The sequence below is a fragment of the Prionailurus bengalensis genome, chromosome C2, assembly GCF_016509475.1.
Source record: "Prionailurus bengalensis isolate Pbe53 chromosome C2, Fcat_Pben_1.1_paternal_pri, whole genome shotgun sequence".
Classification (NCBI taxonomy): Eukaryota; Metazoa; Chordata; class Mammalia; order Carnivora; family Felidae; genus Prionailurus; species Prionailurus bengalensis.
This window is the reverse complement of record NC_057350.1, coordinates 115,494,200-115,516,229: the sequence shown is the minus strand read 5'-3', so window position 1 is coordinate 115,516,229 and position 22,030 is coordinate 115,494,200. Positions and strand designations below refer to the sequence as shown.

At 41.6% G+C, this 22,030-nt stretch overlaps 1 protein-coding gene across 1 annotated transcript in view; it reads right to left on the bottom strand.

The window, feature by feature from the left end:
- The window catches only part of WWTR1 (WW domain containing transcription regulator 1), a 139,566-nt gene that overhangs the window by 19,811 nt on the left and 97,725 nt on the right, over positions 1–22,030 (bottom strand). Inside the window, exon 4 of the mRNA XM_043595154.1 lies at positions 6,106–6,308. Within this exon, the coding sequence (XP_043451089.1) occupies positions 6,106–6,308 (203 nt within the window). The remainder of the gene's footprint in view (positions 1–6,105; positions 6,309–22,030) is intronic.

The following is a 22,030-nucleotide window of genomic DNA, read 5'->3' as shown; positions in this document are numbered from 1 at the left end:
TTCAGTATGTATACAACTATCTTGTGTTATTCTATAATCTCTGTTGCTCCTTAGAATCATATTAAGGAAAGCATTACAATTTAGATATTCTCTCTTCACTAAGAAAAAAAAAAACAAAAAAACAACAACTGCTGAATGGATTTTGAAATGGTCTATTTCTTCATACCCTGGTGATCTTATTAAGATCAGAAGTATGAAGCTGTGTTTTTCCTTTGTGCAAGCTTGGTGACCCTCTATTTTAAACATGTGGTCAGTTTATACAGTTTTTTTAAAAGGGTCCTTGTAAAAAGAATTGATATTATTTCTCAACAACATAGGAGCACCGAGACATTTTAGAAAACGGAGTGTTTGCTGGGACTTGTAGACAAACGAAAACACTGACAGAAGTTAGAATTGAAGCTCTCTAGAAAGGAGGGACCACGTCTGTGTGCTCACTGCCGTGCACAGTACCTGGAGCGTTTGTTGAACAAATGAATGAATGAACTTAAGTAGCTCGGCTATCATAGGTAGATTTACATATTGGTTGGACAACAGTCGACCCTGAAACCTAATTCTATGAAATGCTTTTCGAAAAGTTAAATTATACCTTCTGAAGGAAAGACTCTTTATGAAACAGCCACCATTTATGCTTCACGACCTGCCATCATATGACACTTTTTAACCTCTCTAAATAGCTATTCTTCACATGACAAAAACCAGACTTCAGATCCTTCTCTCAGAGCAACGCTGCTCAGGGCCGGGTGTGTCCCTCCTGGGCCCACAGTCAGGAATGGCTGCTCGAGGCCGGCCAGCTGGCCAGCCAGACCCCGTAGTGGCTGTCAGGCCTAACAGAAATCTGTGAGACCTGCCAGAAGAATTCCAAAAGAGGCCTCCCGCCCAAACCCTCTGTCCCCATCCCCGTTGCCCTGGCAACGAGAGGCCAGGCTTAGTCAGCAGTTTTGTTTGACAAGCTACATTCTCCCGTCCACGGAGCTCCAATTATGAGAGAGACAAGGGTAAAAGCACAGCTGAATTCGTCTAGGAATAATAATGGTTTCTCAACAAGACAGGCCCTGAGAAGGGACAAGGGGAAGCGAAGGCTTCTCCACTTAAGAATCTTCCAGGGGGCTGACAGGAAGCCCTTGAGGTTAAAATCTTCAAGGCAGAAGGCCCCCCCCCAGCTTCATATTTAAAAGAATAATACACATGAAAAGAAATACTCTGCTTAGATAAAGTCATGACTCTGTTTTCATGTCAAGGGATTGTTCTTCTCGATGAGTAAATAGTGACTGAGAGGCCTGTTTCTCAATTTCTTACCAGTTACCAAAATTTTCCATTTCATCGGGTAAAGTTGCAAACATGCCCTTTATGATACTGAGCAACTACTGTGATTTTAAGCTGTAACAGAATATTCTAGTTATTGAGGGCATGTGTGGTTCACGGTATTTTGAAAATTATGTCCAGCCCCGTTGTGGAAAGGATCCCAGGCAGCTTATAATACATACAACCAAAGTCACGGCACAACTTCCATGGCTGATACACAATAAATAAATGACTTCCCGATATATTAAGAAGAAGAGATAACAAAATGGGAGTATGACATGCTACCAATTTTGATTTAAAAAAACACAGCATACACACAGATACATACAAAGACTGGAGAGAAATCACCAGCATCTTCATAGCCACCCTCTCAAAGTAAGAGTATGAGTGATTCTTACGTTCTTGTTGTTGAGTATTTTAAACATTGTTTTACAATGAATGTGTTTTGTCTTTCTTGTATGATGATTTTACTTTATTACTATTTTAATTTATATATAGTAAAATTCACTCTGTGGTAGGCACTTCTTTTTTTATTTTTTATTTATTTTATTTATTTATTTTTGAGAGAGAGAAGAGGGTGCAAGTAAGCAAGGGACAGAGAAAGAGAGAGAGAGAGAGAGAGAAGCGGGGCTCACCAGAAGTGGGGTTCGTGTTTTACCCGAAGCGGGGCTCGTGCTCACCTGAAGCGGGGCACAAACTCACCCAAAGCTGGGCTCGAGATCACCGGATGTGGGACTCAAACTCATGAACTGTGAGATCATGACCTGAGCTGCAGTCAGATGCTTAACAATTGATCCACCCAGGGGCCCTGCGGTGTACATTTCTGAGTTTTGACAAATCCATGGGGTTGTGAAATAGCTACCCCAATCAAGCTACAGAACTGTGCCACCAGCTCCAAAATTCCCTGGTGTTGCCCCTTTGCAGGCAGCCCCCCAACCCCCAACCCTAGCAACCACTTCCATTCTCTGTTCCTATAGTTTTGCCTTTGTCCAGAATGTCATATAAATGGAGTCATACAGTGTATGTTCCTTTTTTGGACCCGCCTCTCTCAGTGCATGCTTTCTTTCATCTCAATCAGAAAAAAAAACCCTAGTCAATTATATCTTTAATAAATTAAAAACATTATATTTTTCTCATTAAAAAGAAAAAAAATGTCACAAACTGAATTCAAATTTATTTTTTAACAATAGGAAGATACTGGGAAGCACAGCTTCAACTGAGATTGCTTTCTTTTCTAGAGTTGCCATTTTGCTCATCAACTTGAAGCTGCCTCTTCGTGTTTGGGAAACTTCGCAAAATAAAACTCTCATGATCATGGACAAGAGAGAATGTCTGTCACAAAAATTCACTCTCCACAATGTGTGTGATACATGCCCGTTGAAAGCAGGGTAACATTCACTTTCCTACTATGACTGTGTGCCACAGACCTGGCTGGGATTCCCCTGTGCTTGTTTGGGGCACCCCTTAGCTTGGAGCACCTGCCAACATTCCAAGATAACTCATCAGTTATCGGATACAAGAAGTTCAACTGTTGCTATAGCAGCCAAGGCAAACTGTAGGGGCCATTTTTAATGAAACTCTCCTACTTTAGAAGATTCCTGGGGCGCTGGGGAGGTTCCGTTGGTTGAACATATGACTTCGGCTCAAGTCATGAACTCACAGTTCATGGGTTCAAGTCCCATGTTAGGCTCTGTGCTGACAGCTCAGAGCCTGGAGCCTGCTTCAGATTTTGTGTCTCCGTCTCTGTGCCTGCCCCTCCCCCACTCATGCACGCTCACACTTCGTCGCTCAAAATTAAATAAATGTTAAAAAAAAATGTAAAAGAAAGAAAGAAAAAGAAAAGAAGAAAGAGGAAAGGGGCCTCTCTCTTGGAAATTCTCTCGTGATGAATGCAGGTAGGTCAAGGCTGCCTGCAACTCAAGGCCCCCAAGAAGTCAGCCTGTACAGCTCGTGCCCTTGGGGAAGCAAGAGGAGAGCCACGCTCATTACAAACTGCCCAGGGAGCAAAGACTATTCAGACAGTTGTTGACTACCAAGGGCACGGCAGCGGGACAGGATGAACAACTGGAAGTCTACAGATAATCTTCAGCCCTCATCAGGACCACCATTTCCTCTATCCTTATTCCTGTTTTCTACCAAATTCTAAAAGGCAGCTAAACAGGTGAGCCAAGTATCACCTCTATTGACAGTCCATTTCCCTGTCCTTGCCCTGGCCTAAGTGCAAATAGTGAGGCAGAAAAATCACCAAAAAAAAAAAAAAAGAAGGAAGAGGAGGAGAAGGAGTAAAGAAAACCCAAGATGATAGAGATAATCCACACCTGAACAATGAGGCATCTTGGCAAGTGCCCCAGAAAACTATCAGAGAACACTCCAGCACTTTATTGTATGGCCTTAAATAGAATCTTTGACACTGAGTAGCAGGCTGCCTCTGGATGGGAGTGGGGAGACCTTCCACAATTAAAAAGTTTCTTTAGGCCTTTTTTCCTGTATTCCATAATAAAAATAAAAAGACATCAGAACCATCCATTCCATCTCCTTTCCTCCTCCTAACTACAACACACACACACACACACACACACACACACACACACACACAGTGTGAACTATGTGAGCCTCCATGAGCAAATCTGGACGTTTCTCCCTACTGTGCTGTACAGGAGAATTGCAAAATATGATGCAGCAAAATGCTCCTAGTCCCACAGCCTCAAGGGATCAGTATTTAATGAACTTGGTTGGCATTTCTGTAATACGAACCATCAATACTACGTTCTGGTTCAAAGGCACCTATGGTTGGAATAAAGGAAACAATTTGGGGCACTCTTCCCCACCCCTTTGCAGAAATACTTTCTGTGGGAAAGAAAGAGGTGGGGCAAGAGAAAGAGAAACACAGAAAGAGGCAGAAACTGAGAAACAAGCAGTTCTTTGCAGAATGGTGATAGCTTTGTGTAAGAAGAAAAAACTCACTAAAGCTTATTTAAATGTAAAACTAAGAGAAAGCTTATAAATGCTACTATAATACTGTTTAATTTGGTCTATATTATAAAACAGAAAAAATATCCCAAATGGAATTATTATCCTAAGACAAAAAAATAATACAATTACTTCCTGCTAAGAAACATGATACTGTATATCTAAAAACAGTATAAACAACTGTTACCCTGAAATAACCATGAAAATTCAGATGTAAATCCTCAGGGAAAGAGGCACAACTGTAGTTATATTATGAAGTTGTATTCCTCAAATTCAGAGGATAGTTCTACTGAAGAACAAAGCACAATTTATATTCATTGCCCTCATTTTCAAAGGCCGTGTCTAAAGAATTATTTTAATTCACCATGTTTTTAAAACTTCACACAGTATACATACTTTCATCTTCGAATTTATTTCATGAGAAATACATTATTCATTTATAGATGTCAATGTATATTTTTTAAAGTCTGAGATGTAACTAAAAGAAAAAGTTGTGTTTACCATGATATCCCCACAACACTTGCAAGAAAGCTCTCTGGAACACTTAAAACTGCTCATTTCCTTAAACGAGTGAAAGGAAGCCACCCATGTATCTTGCTTCATGTGAGTCAAAAAGGAAAGTCTGAAGAATTAGAACAATAAACGGAAGCTTTCTTCCCTAAAATGTAGCCAGCAAGATTTGTGAGACCTAAAAACATAGGCTACATTAGTTTACAACACAGAAGAAATAATTCTGTTCTTGCACAGACCAAGCAGCCAAGGAGGCAGAAAACTGTGGGTTCCTTCAGAGATTGTCTTTTATTCATTTTCTGAAATGCTGCATTGACCCTGACCCGTAGAGAACACACAGCAACATTCTATCCGCTGACTGAGTGACTGACTGAATGAATGAATGAAGAATGAATGAATGGAGTATGGCACAAAGGTGCCTGATCAATACCCACTCTATCAGAGCCCATATGCAAAACATTTTCCTTCTCATTCTCCCTCAATTTTCCCTAATTCTTTTTTATGCTCCATGGTAAACCAAAGACGGTTGCAAATTCTTTGTCATTTTGTCCATGGAACATCCCCTTCTACTATCTGCTTTAATCTAGGGCAAATCTGTGATTTCTCTGACCAAGAGCATATGGCAGAAGTGACTTGGTGACAGTTTTCAGAACCAGACCGTAAGACGTTGGCAGCTTTACTTCTTGTTTCTTGGAACATTCTCTTTGGGAGACCCACGCTGCTATGCAATATGTCCTACTAGTCAGACTGCCTTGCTAGCTAGAGATGCCATATTTAGATGCTCCAGGTTTTAGTCCCAACCAAGCCCAGTCTTCCAGCTATCTTCATCATGATGCCATGCACTTGAGTAAAGCCATCTTGGACCCTCCAGACCAACCCCCCCCACCAGTTGAATAGCACTAGGCGGCCTTTGTCAACACTATGTACAGCAGAATTCTATATGCTGAGATCTGCTCAGATTCCTGACCTACAAAATTGTGGATATAACAACATGGCTATTGTTAAGCCACTGTGTTTTGGGATAATATGTTACACAGCAATAGATAATTGGAACACAGTCTTCCTTTCCTTCTAATGATTAGCAGTAGAACTCAAAGGCAGCATGCTAACACCTCTAGTCCTTGTATTCATATGTTTGGCCTCAAAGACAATGCAGGTAGATGCTGGGAGAAAAAACTGGGTTCTACTCATACGGTTTGGAGTAGGCTTTGGGCCTTTAATGCTTCTAGAGAAAGATTTACCCTGAAGGCTAGCAGCCACCTACCCTCCAGCCTTGGCACCAAAGATCACAGAGCCTCCAGCAGGCACCACAGAAGGCCATACCTGCCTCATGAGCTCCTCTTGGCGCATTCTAATCCTCTCTCTCTCCATCTGGATCCTCTGAAGCCGAAGCTTCTGCTGCTGCTGCTGTTGAGTGGTCAATGCATTGGGCATGCTCATGAGCCCTGCTGGTGGATTCTGAGTAGGGTGGTTCTGCTGGCTCAGGGGAGTGGATGCCATTTGCTGTTGGTGCTGGTGATTCATCACTATAAGAGAGAACGTGCAAGAGATTAATGAACAGGGCCTATAATACCTTATCAAAAAGAGCCCATCAGAATGCTCTGTGCTTTGAAGTATAGATTCCTGAGATTCCTTCCAAAGTACTTTCTTGTTAATCATTAATGTTTAAGTAATTACTACCTTAATTCAATTCATGGAGGCTCAGATACTGGCCCTACTCCTGACTCAATTAACTCAGCATTTGTGCCCTGTTAAAAATTATTTCACACCTTCCCCGTGTCTAGAGCATATTTTAAGCCTTTAAGAACATAGTGGTCAAAAGTAAATTCCACAAAAGGTTACCACAACATATGATTTAATTTTCAGTAGGACATCTGGGTGTGTGTGCACTTTCTTAGACAACCTCCATGCTTACAGCAGAGCTAGGAAGGACATGAGATTACAGATACATAATGGTGGACAATAATATCTAGGATGGATGAGTTATTCACAAGCAAAGACGTAAAACAAAGCGCCTAGACTAGGGACCTACACAGAAGCAGGAGACCACTGATGCTTTGTTCGCAAAGGGTACCCCCGGGGGCACCTGGGTGGCTCAGCTGGTTGAGTGTCCGACTTTGGCTCAGATTATGATCTCATGATTTGTGAGTTCGAGCCCTGCATCAGGCTCTGTCCAGACAGCTCAGAGCCTGGAGCCCACTTTGGATTCTGTGTCCCCTTCTCCTACCCTGTATCTCACTCTCTCCCCCCAAAATAAAGACACATTAAAAAAATTAAAAAAATAATTTTAAAATCCTTCAATAAATTCTATAATTGGCATTCCCACATACAAAAAAAATTATTTTTAAAAAGTGCTAGTTTTTCTTAAAACAATTTACCAGTTAAATGTGCTTAACTTCTGCCTAGCAATGTCCTATAATAAAGAAAACCATGCTTTTGGTTTCTATTTGCTCTTAGATTAGAAACCAAAACAACATAGAGTTTTATATACTTCATTTCTGAGGAAAAACTCCTGATTTTTGCTACATTTGGGATCACTATCTTTAAAAAAGAAAATTATTGGTACCTTTAAGTTTATTCATTTATTTTGAGAGAGAGAGTGTGTGAGTGAGCAGGGGAGGGGCGGGGGGGGGGGGGAGAGAGAGAGAGAGAGAGAGAGAGAGAGAGAGAAATTCCAAGCAAGTTCCATGTTGTCAGTGCAGAGCCTGATGCAGGGCTCAAACTCATGAGCCGTTGAGATCATGACCTGATCTGAGATCAAGAGTCGGATGCTTAACCAGCTGAGCCACCCAGGTGCCTAGACATATTTTGTTTAAACTCTAAAGGTTAAATATTTTAGGTCTTTGGTTTGCTATATGGACATCACATAGAAACATATTTTATAACTAACTTTTCTTAAATGAATTTTAAAGTAGCCTAATCAACCATATATTAAATGTATATGCAGACCCCTCACACACACACACACACACACACACACACATACAAACACACACTTGAAAGATACCAACACAGATTTTCTGGAGACAAATTGGTTTCCTCATGCAACAATTAATTCCACGGCAGGGACTTCCTCCGGATGGGGGTAGAGGTAGGGTAAAAACATTCTTTTTTTAAAAATTTATTTATAACCCACTCAAATCTTTATTGCATTTCCTGTGTGCCAGGCACTGGGCTTGTCGTTGGATAAATAGCTCCTGCCCTCACAGGAATTAACAGGCTGTTGGAAGGAATGTGTGAAGAAATGAGGTGAATTTATATGTGGAGCTGTGGAATGCTAGTGTTCGACTTTGTCAGGATTTTTAGAAATTATCTAGTCCATCGCTTTCGTTTGTAGAAGAGACTGAAACCTAGGAGAGGTAAAGGGCTGTGCTCTGGTTAGCAGCAGGTAGAACCAGAGTCAACGTGGAGGCCTCCTGATGTCCTGTCTTACCTGATCTTCCAACCTGATCTTCCAACCATCCTTGGCCACCCTCTGCCACACCTTACAGTGAAGAACAGTAACAGCTGCTTGAAACTGAGGACAGCCTGCTAACCACGGTTTGCCTTCAATAGCAAGCAAGTTCCCACTGAAACAGCAGGGTCATCAAGACAGGGCCCTGGGCCAGAGCTGTCTGCGTTACAAACGGGAAGGGTTCGAGGAAGGTCCGGAAAGATGGACAACTGTCTGCTGATGAGGACAGGAGATAACGAGCTCCTGAAGGGGAGGTAAGGATGCTTGTGGAGTACTCTGCCTAATCAGGTGCAGGCTTCCCTTTCTAAACTGAGCTCACCATAAAGAAATCTCACCTTCTGGCACCATTCCTGGCACACAGGGAAACGCAGTTAAACTGTGGGATGAATGAATGGAACCAGCTGGCAATTTCTTATGTTCTCAGTTGGAGAAGAGAAAAGAAGCACAGCCACAATGGATGCAAAATAATGGGAATGAGTGTTTCATTTCTCGAATGAAATTCTAGAAACTGTTAGAGCATTTTACAAACTCTACTAGAAGGCCTGGGTAAGGGGTCAGGGATTGTGCACACACTGTATCACAGGGGGAAAGTGCTCTTAAAATACAGATTAAAGTGAGACAAAGTCCAGATATCCGGAAAGGCTTAATCCATAAGACTTCTTTCAGGCCAGAAGGAAGCTTAGATGGAAGAACAGTGATTATTTCCAGGGACAGTCATTTCTGAACTTCTGAGAAAGTATGCTCCTATTTTTTTCTGCCATAACTGCTATAGACAAAAAAGAGAAATCTGTGAATTGAGTATTTCCAATCAGAAATCCCCAGACTAGGAGAAAGAAGGTTAAAAAAGCTAGGTTGTTGGTTGGCAGTACAGAGGTTATTAATTTTTAAAAGTGACTGGGGTCCGGTAAGTTAATGATAGGACATTGGAACGAGGCCATCTTCAGTGATTCGGGAAAACTGCCCTGTCAGTGTTCAAAGACTGCCCCGAGTTCATTCACAATGGACTGTTTCTCAACTGCACACAGAACCAAAGGCTGCTCGGCAGATTTTATTAGCGTCTGCCTCCTTATCTGGGGGAGGTGAAGACTTGGGAGAGCTCTTTGAGAACCACACCCTGGCTCGTCTTCCAAACACCAGACCTCACAGAGACATCAATAGGGAGGAACGGGGGAGATGTTGCTTTCTTCCACTTAATTTAGATTTGATTGTGCAGAATACACATCTCCAGTTATTAACTATAGTGACGGGACAAGAGGGGAACTTAGACAAGAGTTTGCTTTCAAGGTCAAGCACACACACCAACAGGATTGTGTATGAGAAGATTCACCACAGTACTGTCTATCATAGCAAAAGACTAAAAATTCTATCCACCAAAGGGAGATGATGATCCATGTAGTCAGAGGAATTCTACAGAACTATTCCAGAGAATGAGGGAGTTCTGTGGGTACTTAAATGAACAACATAGAGGAAACACTGTTCCGAGGGGGGAAAAAATTGAAGGGATAGAACTATATGCATGAGCATGCTATTGCTTGCAGTTAGAAAGGGAGAGCCTGTTTTTTAAAATGTTTATTTATTTTTGAGAGAGAGAGAGAGACAGGGTGCACATGGGGGAGAGGCAGAGAGAGAGGGAACAAAGAATCCGAAGCAGGCTGCAGGCTCTGAACTGTCAGCACAGAGTCCGGCACGGGGCTCAAACTTGTGAACCGCAAGATCATGACCTGAGCCAAAGTCGGACGCTTAACGACTGAGCCACCCCTAGAGAGCATATTATACATACACAGCAAATCTCTCTAGGAGGATACACAAGAGACTGGTGGGTGCCTCTGAAGAGGAAAACAAGGGTCAGAGATGGGAGGAGATCTTCCTTTTCTTCCTCTGTACCATTTTGTAGTTTTCCTATGTGCATTTATTACTTATATAAAACAAAAAAATATAAAAGTAAAACCATAAAATAAAAACGTGGTCACGTATGCATCAAACTCAGTATTTTCTTGATGGAGCTCAAGGAGATAACCCCCAAACTATTTGATAAGCAACAAATAAGGCTTAAGAATATGATCAAGATCATCAAAGCTGAGAGACCACCTGGTACAGCTCCTCCTTGTACAGAAGACAGAAACCAGCACCCAAAGGAAGAGTGGACTTGGTCAAGGTCATAAAATGGTCAGGGGCCTAGAAGCCAGGTATCCTGGGTCCACCGAGGTGCCCATGATTCAACCTGCCACTCTGCTCCATCTAGTCAATTGATTTCGAACTATTAACCTTCTCTGAGCTTGCAGCTCATGAATGTGACTGATGGTTGAGGTTCTTTAAAACCACTGCTTTCGCTAGCTATTCCGAGAAAATGGGGGCAAAAGAAGACAAAGATAAGCAGAAGGGAGGACCTCAGGAGAGCACAAGAAGGCAAAACATGTAAATCTGCAATGAATAGAACACATCTTGGGATAATATTCCAGAACATTTTAGGGAGAGAACAATAGTTCAGTTAAAAAAAAAAAAAGGAGGGGGGCAGAGTATCCAAAATACAGTTTCTGAGGCCAAACCAGTTAAGGGCAGACTGCCATTAAATGCCTCAAAAAAGCTCAAGACCTCATCAGCTCTAGACTTTTGCCAGTCCCCACAGAAAGGAATAACCCAAACAGAAGATTTCTCCATTGAAGCAGGAATGCATGAAAACTAAAGCAGAGACATCTATTTTTTTTTCCTTCCAAGCGTCAGAATTTAATTTTAAACCCACATTTATCTTTTTCATTGTTTTCATCTCTTCTTTTTTTCTCCCTCCTTCAATAATTGGCTTTCTCTTCTGTTTTTGGAAATCAATATAACCATGCTCTGTAGCTATGTGGCCAGAAACATTTCACTGCTATCATTTAGTATAAAAGAAAACACAGAGTAAAACAAACTCCACAGCATCTGAGATCCAAACACCCTTTTAATTCAATGACTGTGTCCTTGGTGAAATAAACAGTCAACATGGGAATGGGGTGTGGCAGGGGTTGAATATCCACGTTGGATATAACCCTTTGGTTAATGCTGCTGAAGGCATTGTACACTGGTGAGCCCTCTGCACTGTTCCAGCAAAAACATTTGGTCACTTCTACAAAGACCCAAGAGTAGGCTCAAGGAGGAAGGTTCCTGAACTCAGTTCTAAGCCCACATATCATTTGCTACCTAAGAAACAAATATGTAAAAAAAAAAAAAAAAAAAGGCAAAGGCTTCACCCCTGAACTTTTGCCTTTTACAGCACAAGGGAATAGAAAGCAATAGCCCATAAAGTGCTTTGGCGGCTTCCCCAAGCCAGGAGCTGCAGACTACGAGGGAGGCCAGTGAATCAGAGGCTGCCCAGTGCGCCTCCTGGAATGTTTGACAAACGTCTTTTTGGCCTCGAAGAGGTTCAGTGACTTGCCATTCTGTGTCCTGGGCTTGCTTCCCTCATTTTAAAAATAGGCTTTGGTCACACACACACACACACACACACACACAAAATGCCAAGTGAAGAAAACAAAATGTTAAGGGGTTAGGTTCAACTACAAAATTCATCACAGGCCTGGATGGAGCTGGCTCTGAGTAGATTATGGAAAGGACAACAGCGTGCTGAAAGCCAAAGACCTAGAAAGACACAGAAATTACTTTATTCCCTTCAAGTCTTCCTCCCCAATTCACTTGTGCGTCTGGGGAGGGAAAAGAGGAAAGTCTGTAGCTACGTATACATTTCTCACCTCATTCTCAGCTTCTTTTTCCTTCTGACAAACTTCGCAGCTGAGGGGTCACCATACCTGGCACTTTGAAACCTTTATTATATTTTTTAATGTTTATTTATTTATTTATTTTTATTTATTTTATGTTTTATGTTTATTTTTAACGTGTATTTATTTTTGAGAGTGAGAGAAACAGAGTGTGAGCAAAGAAGGGGCAGAGAGAGAGGGAGACACAAAATCTGAAGCTGGCTCCAGGCTCCAAGTTGTCAGCACAGAGCCTGATGCAGGGCTCAAACTCACAAACCGCGAGATCATGACCTGAGCCGAAGTAGGATGCTCAACAGACTGAACCACCCAGGCACCCCTTAAGTTGAACCTTTAAAACACACGGTTCTGTCAACATGTCAGAGGCACAATTCCATTTAAGTGAGGGAGAAGGCCTCCCCAACCACTCTAGGATTTGGGGAGCACCCCAGCACCTACTCCACAACTGTGTTTGATCTGTGATAGAACTGTGTTCTATCAATAATGGAGAAAGTGTCACATGTTGATGACTGTGGTTCATTAGTTCCATAAAAATGTAATACCCATGAGTTCACACTCATATAAACACAAGGCTGAATACATAAATACATGGAGGGAGAAAAGACCAATCTCCTGATTTAATGTAAATACACTGTCCTCAAGGAGGGGAAGCAAAACTCCTGCTCCCTAGCAGGGGTTTGTGTATAGTGACCCCCTCCGAAAGAGTACAGTATTGAATGGGCAGAGGGGGATAGTAACTTTACAGTGGAGAACTCTTACCTATCAGGCAGATGATCAAGGTCAACCTCAACAATGATAAGACATAGTGATAGCAGGAGCCCCAATAAGATGTGACAAAAACAGCACTTCCTCCCCAAAGCCCATCATCTCAAGTCTAATCAGAGAAAAATATCAAATTCCAACAGAGGGAAATCCTCAAAATTCCTAAGCAGTACTCGTCAAAGCTATCAAGGTAATCAAAAAAAGGAGAGTCTAAGAAACCATCATGGCCAAGAACAATGTAAGGAGACATGACATGTAAAGGTAATGTGGTATTCTGTACAGGACGCCGGAACAGAAAAAGATATTATGTAAAAACTAAGGAAATCTGAATAAGTATGGATTTTAGTTAATGATAATGTATCAACACCAGTTCATCAATTACAACAAATGTAGCATACTAATATAAGATGTTAATAATATGGGAAACTGAATGAGAGTGTATATGGGAACTCCATCTTTTCAATTTTTCTGTAAACCTGAAACTATTCTAAAAAAAACCTGTGTGTGTGTGTGTGTGTGTGTGTGTGTGTGTGTAGTAAGCACGTCTTTAGTAAATATCAGGAACTGTGCAGGACATTGTCTCTTCAATACTATTAATTCATTTTTATAGAGTATATAAAAATGGACAATTTTTATAGGGTATATAAAAAAATGGATAAATACTCCAAAAAAAAAAAAAACATGGTCTATAGTGTGTTCTATGGGAGCAAATAGATATTAGGCTAGAATTAAAATAATAATAATAATAATAATAATAATAATAATAATTGCTTCCAGAGGTGTTCCATGGTCAAATAAGATTGGGAAATGTTGGGCTACATAAAGTTAAAAGAGTTCATTTTATTGCAGGATTCCTCAGAGCCTTTAAGGTTCTAACAGACAGTAGACTTTCCAAGAAGAATATATAAAATGCAGCACTTCTCAAACTTGGAAGTCTAGCATTCTCCAGAGCAGGAATACTGGGAAATGCTGGTCCACTGCAACTTAGCAGATGTCTTGGCAGTGTGTTGAATTTGAACTGAAGATGAATTAATATTTATTAAGTTCTTACTATGTGCTAAGCCCTTTACAGTCAACTAAGCAGATGTGTAGGACGTGGAGCCAGAGACAGGAACATAGCAGCCTGGTGAGTGTTGAACAAAGTGGTGTTACTTGCCTAGGGTCACCTACTACTGTTCATGATACAAAGTAATGTAAAAAACAAAGAAAAGCAAAACACAGGGAAAACAAGGGTTAGAAAAGACTGCCAGAATATCTGCTTAAGTTCTCCATAAGCAAAGACTGATTTAACAGGAAAATTGCAAAGATGGTTTAACTTGTGTATCAGTTTTCACAGGTGGTGAGCAAAACCTTACTGCATTAACTTTACTTCCATATATTCAAAAATAACCTATTTTTTAGAGGTTTTTTTTTTTTACTTGCTTCTGTGATAAAATAACATTAAATGTTCCAAATAATCCTTCAAACATCTTCCCTTGAGAGGGGAGAGCTTCAAAGAGGCTGACTTAGAGCTTTGAATACCTGGGGGCAGTTTCCTCAAAGCAGGTGAATAGGAAATACTCAAATACACACTTGATCTGGGATCCAGGAAACCTCCTCAGTTTGATGTCTGGGCTAGTAAGTTTATATAAATTGCATGAGAAGTACCTTCCAAACACATAACTACCCTACAAGAGGGTATCATAAGGGCTCCTGAATCGTGACCCTTTGAATAGAAAGCTCTATCATCACTTCATTTTCTGTCCCTACTCTGCAAATGCTGGAACTGAGGTCTGTCACAAAGGGCAACCAACTGTCCTGATCTTACAAGAGACTGAGGGGTTTCCTGCAACACAGGATATCAGGGCTACATCTGGGAGAGCCCAGGCAGATGGGGTCGTTGGTCACCCTAGGCTGTGACTGTCATGGCCCCAGAGCTAACTCATGGTAGTAGAACCTCCAAAGTTTCCAGTTTCCACTCTAATGTGTTTCCTTACAAAGGAACTAATGCCAGTATGAAGTAACCATTTGATATTTAGAACCACAGCCAGGCAGTCCGTCCAGACTAGCTCTCACTGTGTCCTCCATGGATTACAACTAGCTGACCGTCCTTTTGCATCCACATTATCTATCTGATAATCAGAGAGGAAATATCACTCCTCCACTTAGTCTGTAACTTTTTAAGGAAATCAAGCACTATTTATGACACTGCATTGCATCACTCATAAGCATGCACTTGATTAAGTCTGAAAGTCAGGAAATCTTTCCTGTTGGATTCTTGGTTGGGCCATACATGCTGAAGAAAAGCTCCTTTAAGAAACACTGAGCTATTCTCTTCTGTGATTTGAACCAATTCTCATCTTCCTGAGAGCTGGATTTGTGCTCTTTATAAGTAAGACCTGAAGAAGGAGACAAGTCTCCACTTACCCCTTGGAACCAACACCAATGATATGGACTTTCTTTACAGAAACAGAACAAAAATAATTTAGTGTACTTCAGATATGCCTTACTGATGCACAGACATTAAATACTATACTAAGTTTCAGGGTTTATGGGTCAGAAACTGGTAGTAACCATTACTCCCATAATTTTACAAGTGAATATTTAACGAGTGCTTGATTTTTGTCACTGTTTTCTCTTTACTTCCAGAGCATAGTTCTCTGCTCAGCGTCCATTTCATTTTGCTCTGTTTTATCATTAGTGGTTTACAAACTCACTTTTTCCACAATGCTCATTACTGGTGGGGCCATGTATTCACCCTATTTTGTACCATCACCATAGAAGTTCAAGATGAAGGGGGGTGCCTGGGTGGCTCAGTCGGTTAAGCAACTGACTTTGGCTCAGGTCATGATCTCGTGGTTTGTGGGTTTGAGCCCCGCATCAGGCTCTGTGCTGACAGCTCAGAGCCTGGAGCCTGTTTCAGATTCTGTGTCTCCCTCTCTCTCTGCTCCTCTCCTGCTTGCACTCTGTCTCTCTCTGTCTCTCAAAAATGAATAAGCATTAAAAAAAAATTTTTTTTCAACGTTTATTTATTTTTGGGACAGAGAGAGACAGAGCATGAACGGGGGAGGGGCAGAGAGAAAGGGAGACACAGAATTGGAAACAGACTCCAGGCTCTGAGCCATCAGCCCAGAGCCTGACGCAGGGCTCGAACTCCCGGACCGCGAGATCGTGACCTGGCTGAAGTCGGACGCTTAACCGACTGCGCCACCCAGGCGCCCCCCCCCCAAAAAAATTTTTTTTAAAGAAGTTCAAGCTGAAGGGACCTGAGTTCATGTAGACCAGGTTCTCAAATGTTTCTTTAGCAATAAGATCCTTCCCCAGAGCCAATGTATGACATGAAGCAGAGGCAACCCTCATGTGCAGGGGTTCAATTCAAAGCAAGCCTAGATCCTGAGCTGGTGCCAGTGGGTAAAGGAGCACTTAAATGGCAGCGCTTTTGACTATCTTCTCTAAATCATCTTGATCCTGCTTTCACTCTGCTTTTCCTACAGGCACTTCTCAGCTCTCGTACGACAATATCAAACCAATTTTAAAAATCTGTTGAACAGAGACACAGCTTTTGGAGTCCAGATACTAACAAAGCTTAGCTTCTGCTCACTCACATCCCCCTAAAATCCTGGCATGGAACCTTGGGACACAATTTAAAACCACTGGCGTAGGCCAATTCACTCATTTTAGAGATGATCCTTGGAAGGATAAATGACTCCGCACAAATCATAGGCATAGACTGTGACACACCTAGGCAGCCCACAGAATATGCTAGAATGCCATGGCTGGCATCAGTTGCACTGATCACCATTCGCTGGCCTGTGCTGCTCACCTTCAATAACCAAAAAGTACGTACCGATTTAAATTCAGTGGCAAGGAGGGGCGCCTGGGTCCAACTTCGGCTCAGGTCATGATCTCGAGGTTTGTGAGTTCGAGCCCAACATCAGGCTCTGTGCTGACAGCTCAGAGCCTGGAGCCTGCCTCGGATTCTCCGTCTCCCTCTCTCTCTCTGCCCCTCCCCTACTCACACTCTCTCTCTCTCTCTCAAAAATAAATAGAACATTAAATCAAAAATAAATTCAGTGACAAGGATGTGTTTCCTTTTCCCTATCTTTTCCCGATTTCATGAAAAAGCCTAATGTAGACTAATGTAATTTATTTACTACTACAAAATGATGAAATCAATATGAATCACATGTTTGCATGATCTGGTTTTACAGAAAGTGATATAGGGCTTTCTTCCTCAGTCTTTTTTTTTTTTTTAATATTTATTTATCTTTGAGAAAAAGAAAAAGAGCATGAGAAGAGGAGGAGCAGAGAGAGAGGGAGACACATAATCTGAGGCAGGCTCCAGGCTCCGAACTGTCAGCACAGAGCCCAACACGGGACTCCAACCCACAGACCACGAGATAATGACCCGAGCTGAAGTCAGACACTTAACCGACTGAGCCACCCAGGAGCCCCGCTTCTTCAGTATTAAAAAAAAAAAAAAAAAAAAATTACAAATCAGATAACTTTGAAAAGTTACATTTCATAATTCGGGAAGGTTTGAACAAGAAAAGGTGCTGCCATCAGGTAACGCTAGACCTTCTGGCCACAGCAGATTTTGGAAAGTAATGATATGCAACAGGAAGAAGCCAAAACATACAGGTGTAAATCGTTTCTGACATATGTGCAGCCCCAGCCACATCAAGCTTCAAAAATATTTCAGCGTCAAGGGTGTCTGAGTGCAGCTGTGGGTCTTTTCCTCCCTGTTTATGGGCCGTACATGGCTTAACTCATGTGAACTGGCCAATGTCAGGTGTCACGCAGCCCTGTCTGATGGAAAACACATGTCTATAGAGGTAGAAAGACAAATCCAGCCACAGTCCAGCCTTGACTCAGTCACGATACAATGAAGAGGAAAAAAGGGCTGCAGACACGTCTCGCGCCCTTCTTGTGTCTCTCTCAGCTCCTGCCAACAATGAGCCGCTTGTTTCTCTTATTTCCCAGAAACAGTATTAGCCGTCCAACAAGGTCAGCAAAAAAAAAAAAAAAAAAAAAAAAGGCAACTTTTCACTTCAGGTTCCAAAAATCTGTAAAGTATTAAACCAAGAAGCTGTACTATCCCAACTTCACACTGAGCCCTTTATTCTGATTCTGGGTGAGAATAACCACAAGGCAATTTCTCAGCCGGCTTGGTTGATAAGGCACAGAGCTCCGGATGCCTACGTTCCTGGCCTCACTGTTTCAACACTTAAAAACACTTCCAGGTGCCCCAAATTGGACAGGTGGACCTTAGGTCTTCCAGATACCCCCAGCTCTTCTAGTTTCAGACTTGTGAGCAGCCGATGCTTCACAGGAGACTCTGAATTATTAGAAACAGAAGATGACTCTCCCACTTGCTATCCTGTCTACCTGTCTACACAGCAGTATAGTTGACAGACCAGTGTGCAAGTATCCAGGTAACTGTGCTCTCGGAGGTGTACATGATCGAAATGCCTGTAACACTGGTTTTTATGTGTTCCTAGCAAGTGCATGACCTAAAATGCATACTTTTTTGGCATTTAAGGGATTCAGCCATCAGTTTTCATCATTGTAATATATCCAGAACAAGCTAGATGTAATGTATCCAGAAAAAGTTGGCGTGCTGGTTTCTTCTGGATCCTTTTGCTGTAAAGAAATCCTATTTCTTCTACCTAAAGCAGTACCAGCATGTGCTACTCAGATTCCATCTGATTTATGGGACCTCACAAGATTTATCAAAAGTGGCCCGTGACAGGAAGCACATCTATGAAGCTGGCGAACTTAGGCAAATAATGACCTAAGTTGGAAAAAGAGGAAATTGGGCGCTTTGCCGTGCTGCTCCACAAAGTTATCTTTGTGTCTTTGAATTTAATTCGATGGCCTGGCAATAGTAAAACCAACACTATTTTATTATCTTCAGACAATAGGTACACTTTTATCCCAGCAGGAAATGGAAACTCTGATTCATGCATTTATTTTCATTAGTCAGGAGAGAGTTTATTGCAGCTTTTTATTGGTTCGCTTTCCTGAATGATTCTAAAACTACTCCAGGTGCAAAGCGTGGCAACCCAAGCAAAGTAACAGAAAATGAATCTATAGCTGTGTCCCACGAGAGGGGAGGAGAAAAAGTTGTCAGCGTGGAATGCTAATGTTTAATCTGTTTTCTTTCCACAAGGTATCATTTTAGTAAACATCTTGATTATTTAAAGAGCTCGTACAACAGACATCCAAGAAATAGTCAAAGAACTTGAACAACTTATGAAATAGAACAAGCTATTAGTATTCAAACACAGAAAAATTATCAGCCTCACCAAGAATCACAAAAATGTAGAGTAAGAGCGAGCCACTGTTTGGCAATCAGATTAGCAAAGATAATGACATGATGCAGGTGGGTGTTTTGCATCAGGATAGCACTGCTCAGGGGACAAAAAAAAAAAAAAAAGAATTTTACCAGGGGTAGCAGGATTAGGAAATCCGGTAAAACTATATTCAAGTTTCGGGAACGTGTGCATGTATCCCTAGTTCTTATAGGATTTCTAGTGATCCCAAAAAGTCATTTACCTCTGAAATGAAAAAATATCCAAGTATTAATAATGGTGGTGTTTGGATGCTAGGACTATAGTTGACTTTTTCTTTCCAGCGTTCTACAGTTCATTTAATTATCCATTCACCAATTATCTGCTGAACCCCAGCCAAGTACAAGGCACTGCTTCCAGGTGCTAGAGAGACCAATGAACAGGAGTCCTGGCCCTTCGAGAGATTATAGTCTAGTAGGGAGACAGACAACAGCAAATATATAATGTCATTCTTGAGCAAAGGGCTTTGTACAAATAAATGTGGAAGTATATTAGGCACAGAAGTTAAGGAAGGCCTCTCTGAGGAGGTGATGTGTGATCTAAGAAATGTGAATAAAGTGCACAAAATCAGGGTGGGGGCCATACTAGGCTGAGGCACTGTAAGTGCGAGGTCCTAGGGTTGGAAGGTGCGAACCTGTCAGTTTGGAGTACTTGTGCAAAACAGGGAGGCCCACGTGGCCGAAGAGCGGAGTGGGAGGGGCAAGGAGCAGGGCCCCTGGGGCCTCATGGCTGTGGCCAGCACTGCAGTTGACCTCTACTCCAGAGTGATAGAAATCTCCTTTCCGCTCACTGCTCAGACCACATGGGAAACAACCAGAGTGTTTCATACATTATGTAAGTTAAAAATTCTGAAGAAATCCAGAGATGGAAAAGTTCTGGGAGTACACACCTCGGGATTAGCGTCTCTGGGCTATTGTCTCTCAGCCCTATGAAGTGTTCCGGGCCATCTTTGAGGAAGAAAGGAATAAGTAAGCTTTGGAGTGGAGGTAAGGGGAGCTAGAAACCAGAGCAGCTCCACTTTTAAAAACTTACCAGAGGAGATTCTGGTCCCAAGGAAAACAAAACAAAAACCTATACCTCTAAGTTTTATTTGGGAGGCTGTGCCAAGGGGGTTTTGTTCTTAAAACCAAAAGTAAGTAAAATACACACAACAAATAAATCTCCAACTCTGGATTTTCCAAAGTTTATCCTTGAATCAAACAGAGTATGTGGTCTTGTTTTGGTCTTCAGACATTCCTGGCTGGTGCTCTGAGATCCGGCCATAGCCCAGTGTTTAGGAAGGTCACAGAAAACTTCCTTCTAAAACTCTTGGTGTTCTCACTATTGTGAGATTTTTTTGAGGATTGTCACCTAGAGCAATGTCTAGATCATTTATGAGAAATTGAAGGGAGAACTCCCTCTTTGGCATCCATATATATATATAAAAAACTGCGTCTCTCCTCAACACCAGGCGAGCCTTTACCTCATAAACTCTTTGACTCCTGTAACTGAACATATCTTCCTCTTTGCAAGAGCCCCCAAGTCTCAAAGCTAAATGTGCATACACCTCTAGCTTAGGGCCTGTGGTATACATTTTTCTCCCTGGCTTTACTATTTCCTCAGCCTTAGTCTCCCTTTACCACAACTTGACTCAATTATTTATATATGCCCTCTCTGATTGTGTATTTTGTAAGAAGCAAGAATAGGGAATAAATGAATGGAAGCATCAGTTTCAGTTTAAAACTCTATCTCTGTGTGTATATGTACACAGATATGTTAATGGTTAATTATATAATGTTCTGAGACGTTTAACCTAGCATGCTGGAAATGGTGTTTGCTCGTCATCCCAAGGAAAGGAGTTCACAGACCTAAGGCCATTCCTGTGGTGGACCAAAAAGCATCCCATCATATTGCACTGTCTTTATGGAATATACTCATTAGAGGAGTCAGCTGACCCAAGCAAAGGAAGCTCCTCCCCCCCCATCTTCCACAGACACTACCTTAGCCAAGGGATCAAAGCCAACGTCACACATACTATGATGAACTGACATCACGTGCCTCTTGATAGGACGTGATGAGAAGAACACATCATCACTCGTGATGATGTGGCATTCCTGCCAAAAATGTGTAACCGAAATCTAAACCTTGAGGAAACACCAGACAAATCCAAATTAAAAAACAATCTACAAAATAACTGGCCTATACTCTTTAAAGATATCACGATCCAAAAACACAAGGGCCCAGGAATCATTCCAGGTAAAAAGAGATTACAGAGACAAGACAACTACACGCAGTACATGAACCTTAACAGATCCTGGACCAGGAACCAAAATAGCCAGAAAGGACATTGTTGTGGCAAATGAAGAAATTTTCATACACGGATATGGATTAGAAAGCAATATTCTATACCAATGTTAAATTTCCTGATTTGGATCCCTATACTGTGCTTATGTAAGAACATATTCTTTTAGAAAATACAACCTGAAGTATTTAGGGGTAAACGAGCATGAGATCTCCAACTTAATCTCAAAAGGTTCAGGAAAAAAAGGAAAAAAATATATATATATATACATACAGAGAAAGTAAGATAAGCAAATGTGGCAAAACATAAACAATTAACAAAGGCAAATCTGGGAGTTCCTTGTACTAGAAACTCTTCTGTAAGTTTAAGATTGTTTCAAAATAAAAGGTGACATATTAAAAAAAAATAATACCAAGAAAGAAAAACTTCTCAATACACACCCAAAACTCCCTGGAGCCTGAAAATTCTCAGTCTGGCAGGGCCCAGAGAAACTGCGTCATATACGTGCCATTGTATTGTAACATTTTTATCTTTGAGGAAACCCCCACTAAACAATGGTTTTGAGAACTGACCAGGGTTTGAAGGGGAAAGAACCCCAGTTGCAATATGTGCTAAGGATTCTGATACCTCATACTCACTGTTCCTCCCACCCTCCCCGCCTCCACACCCAACC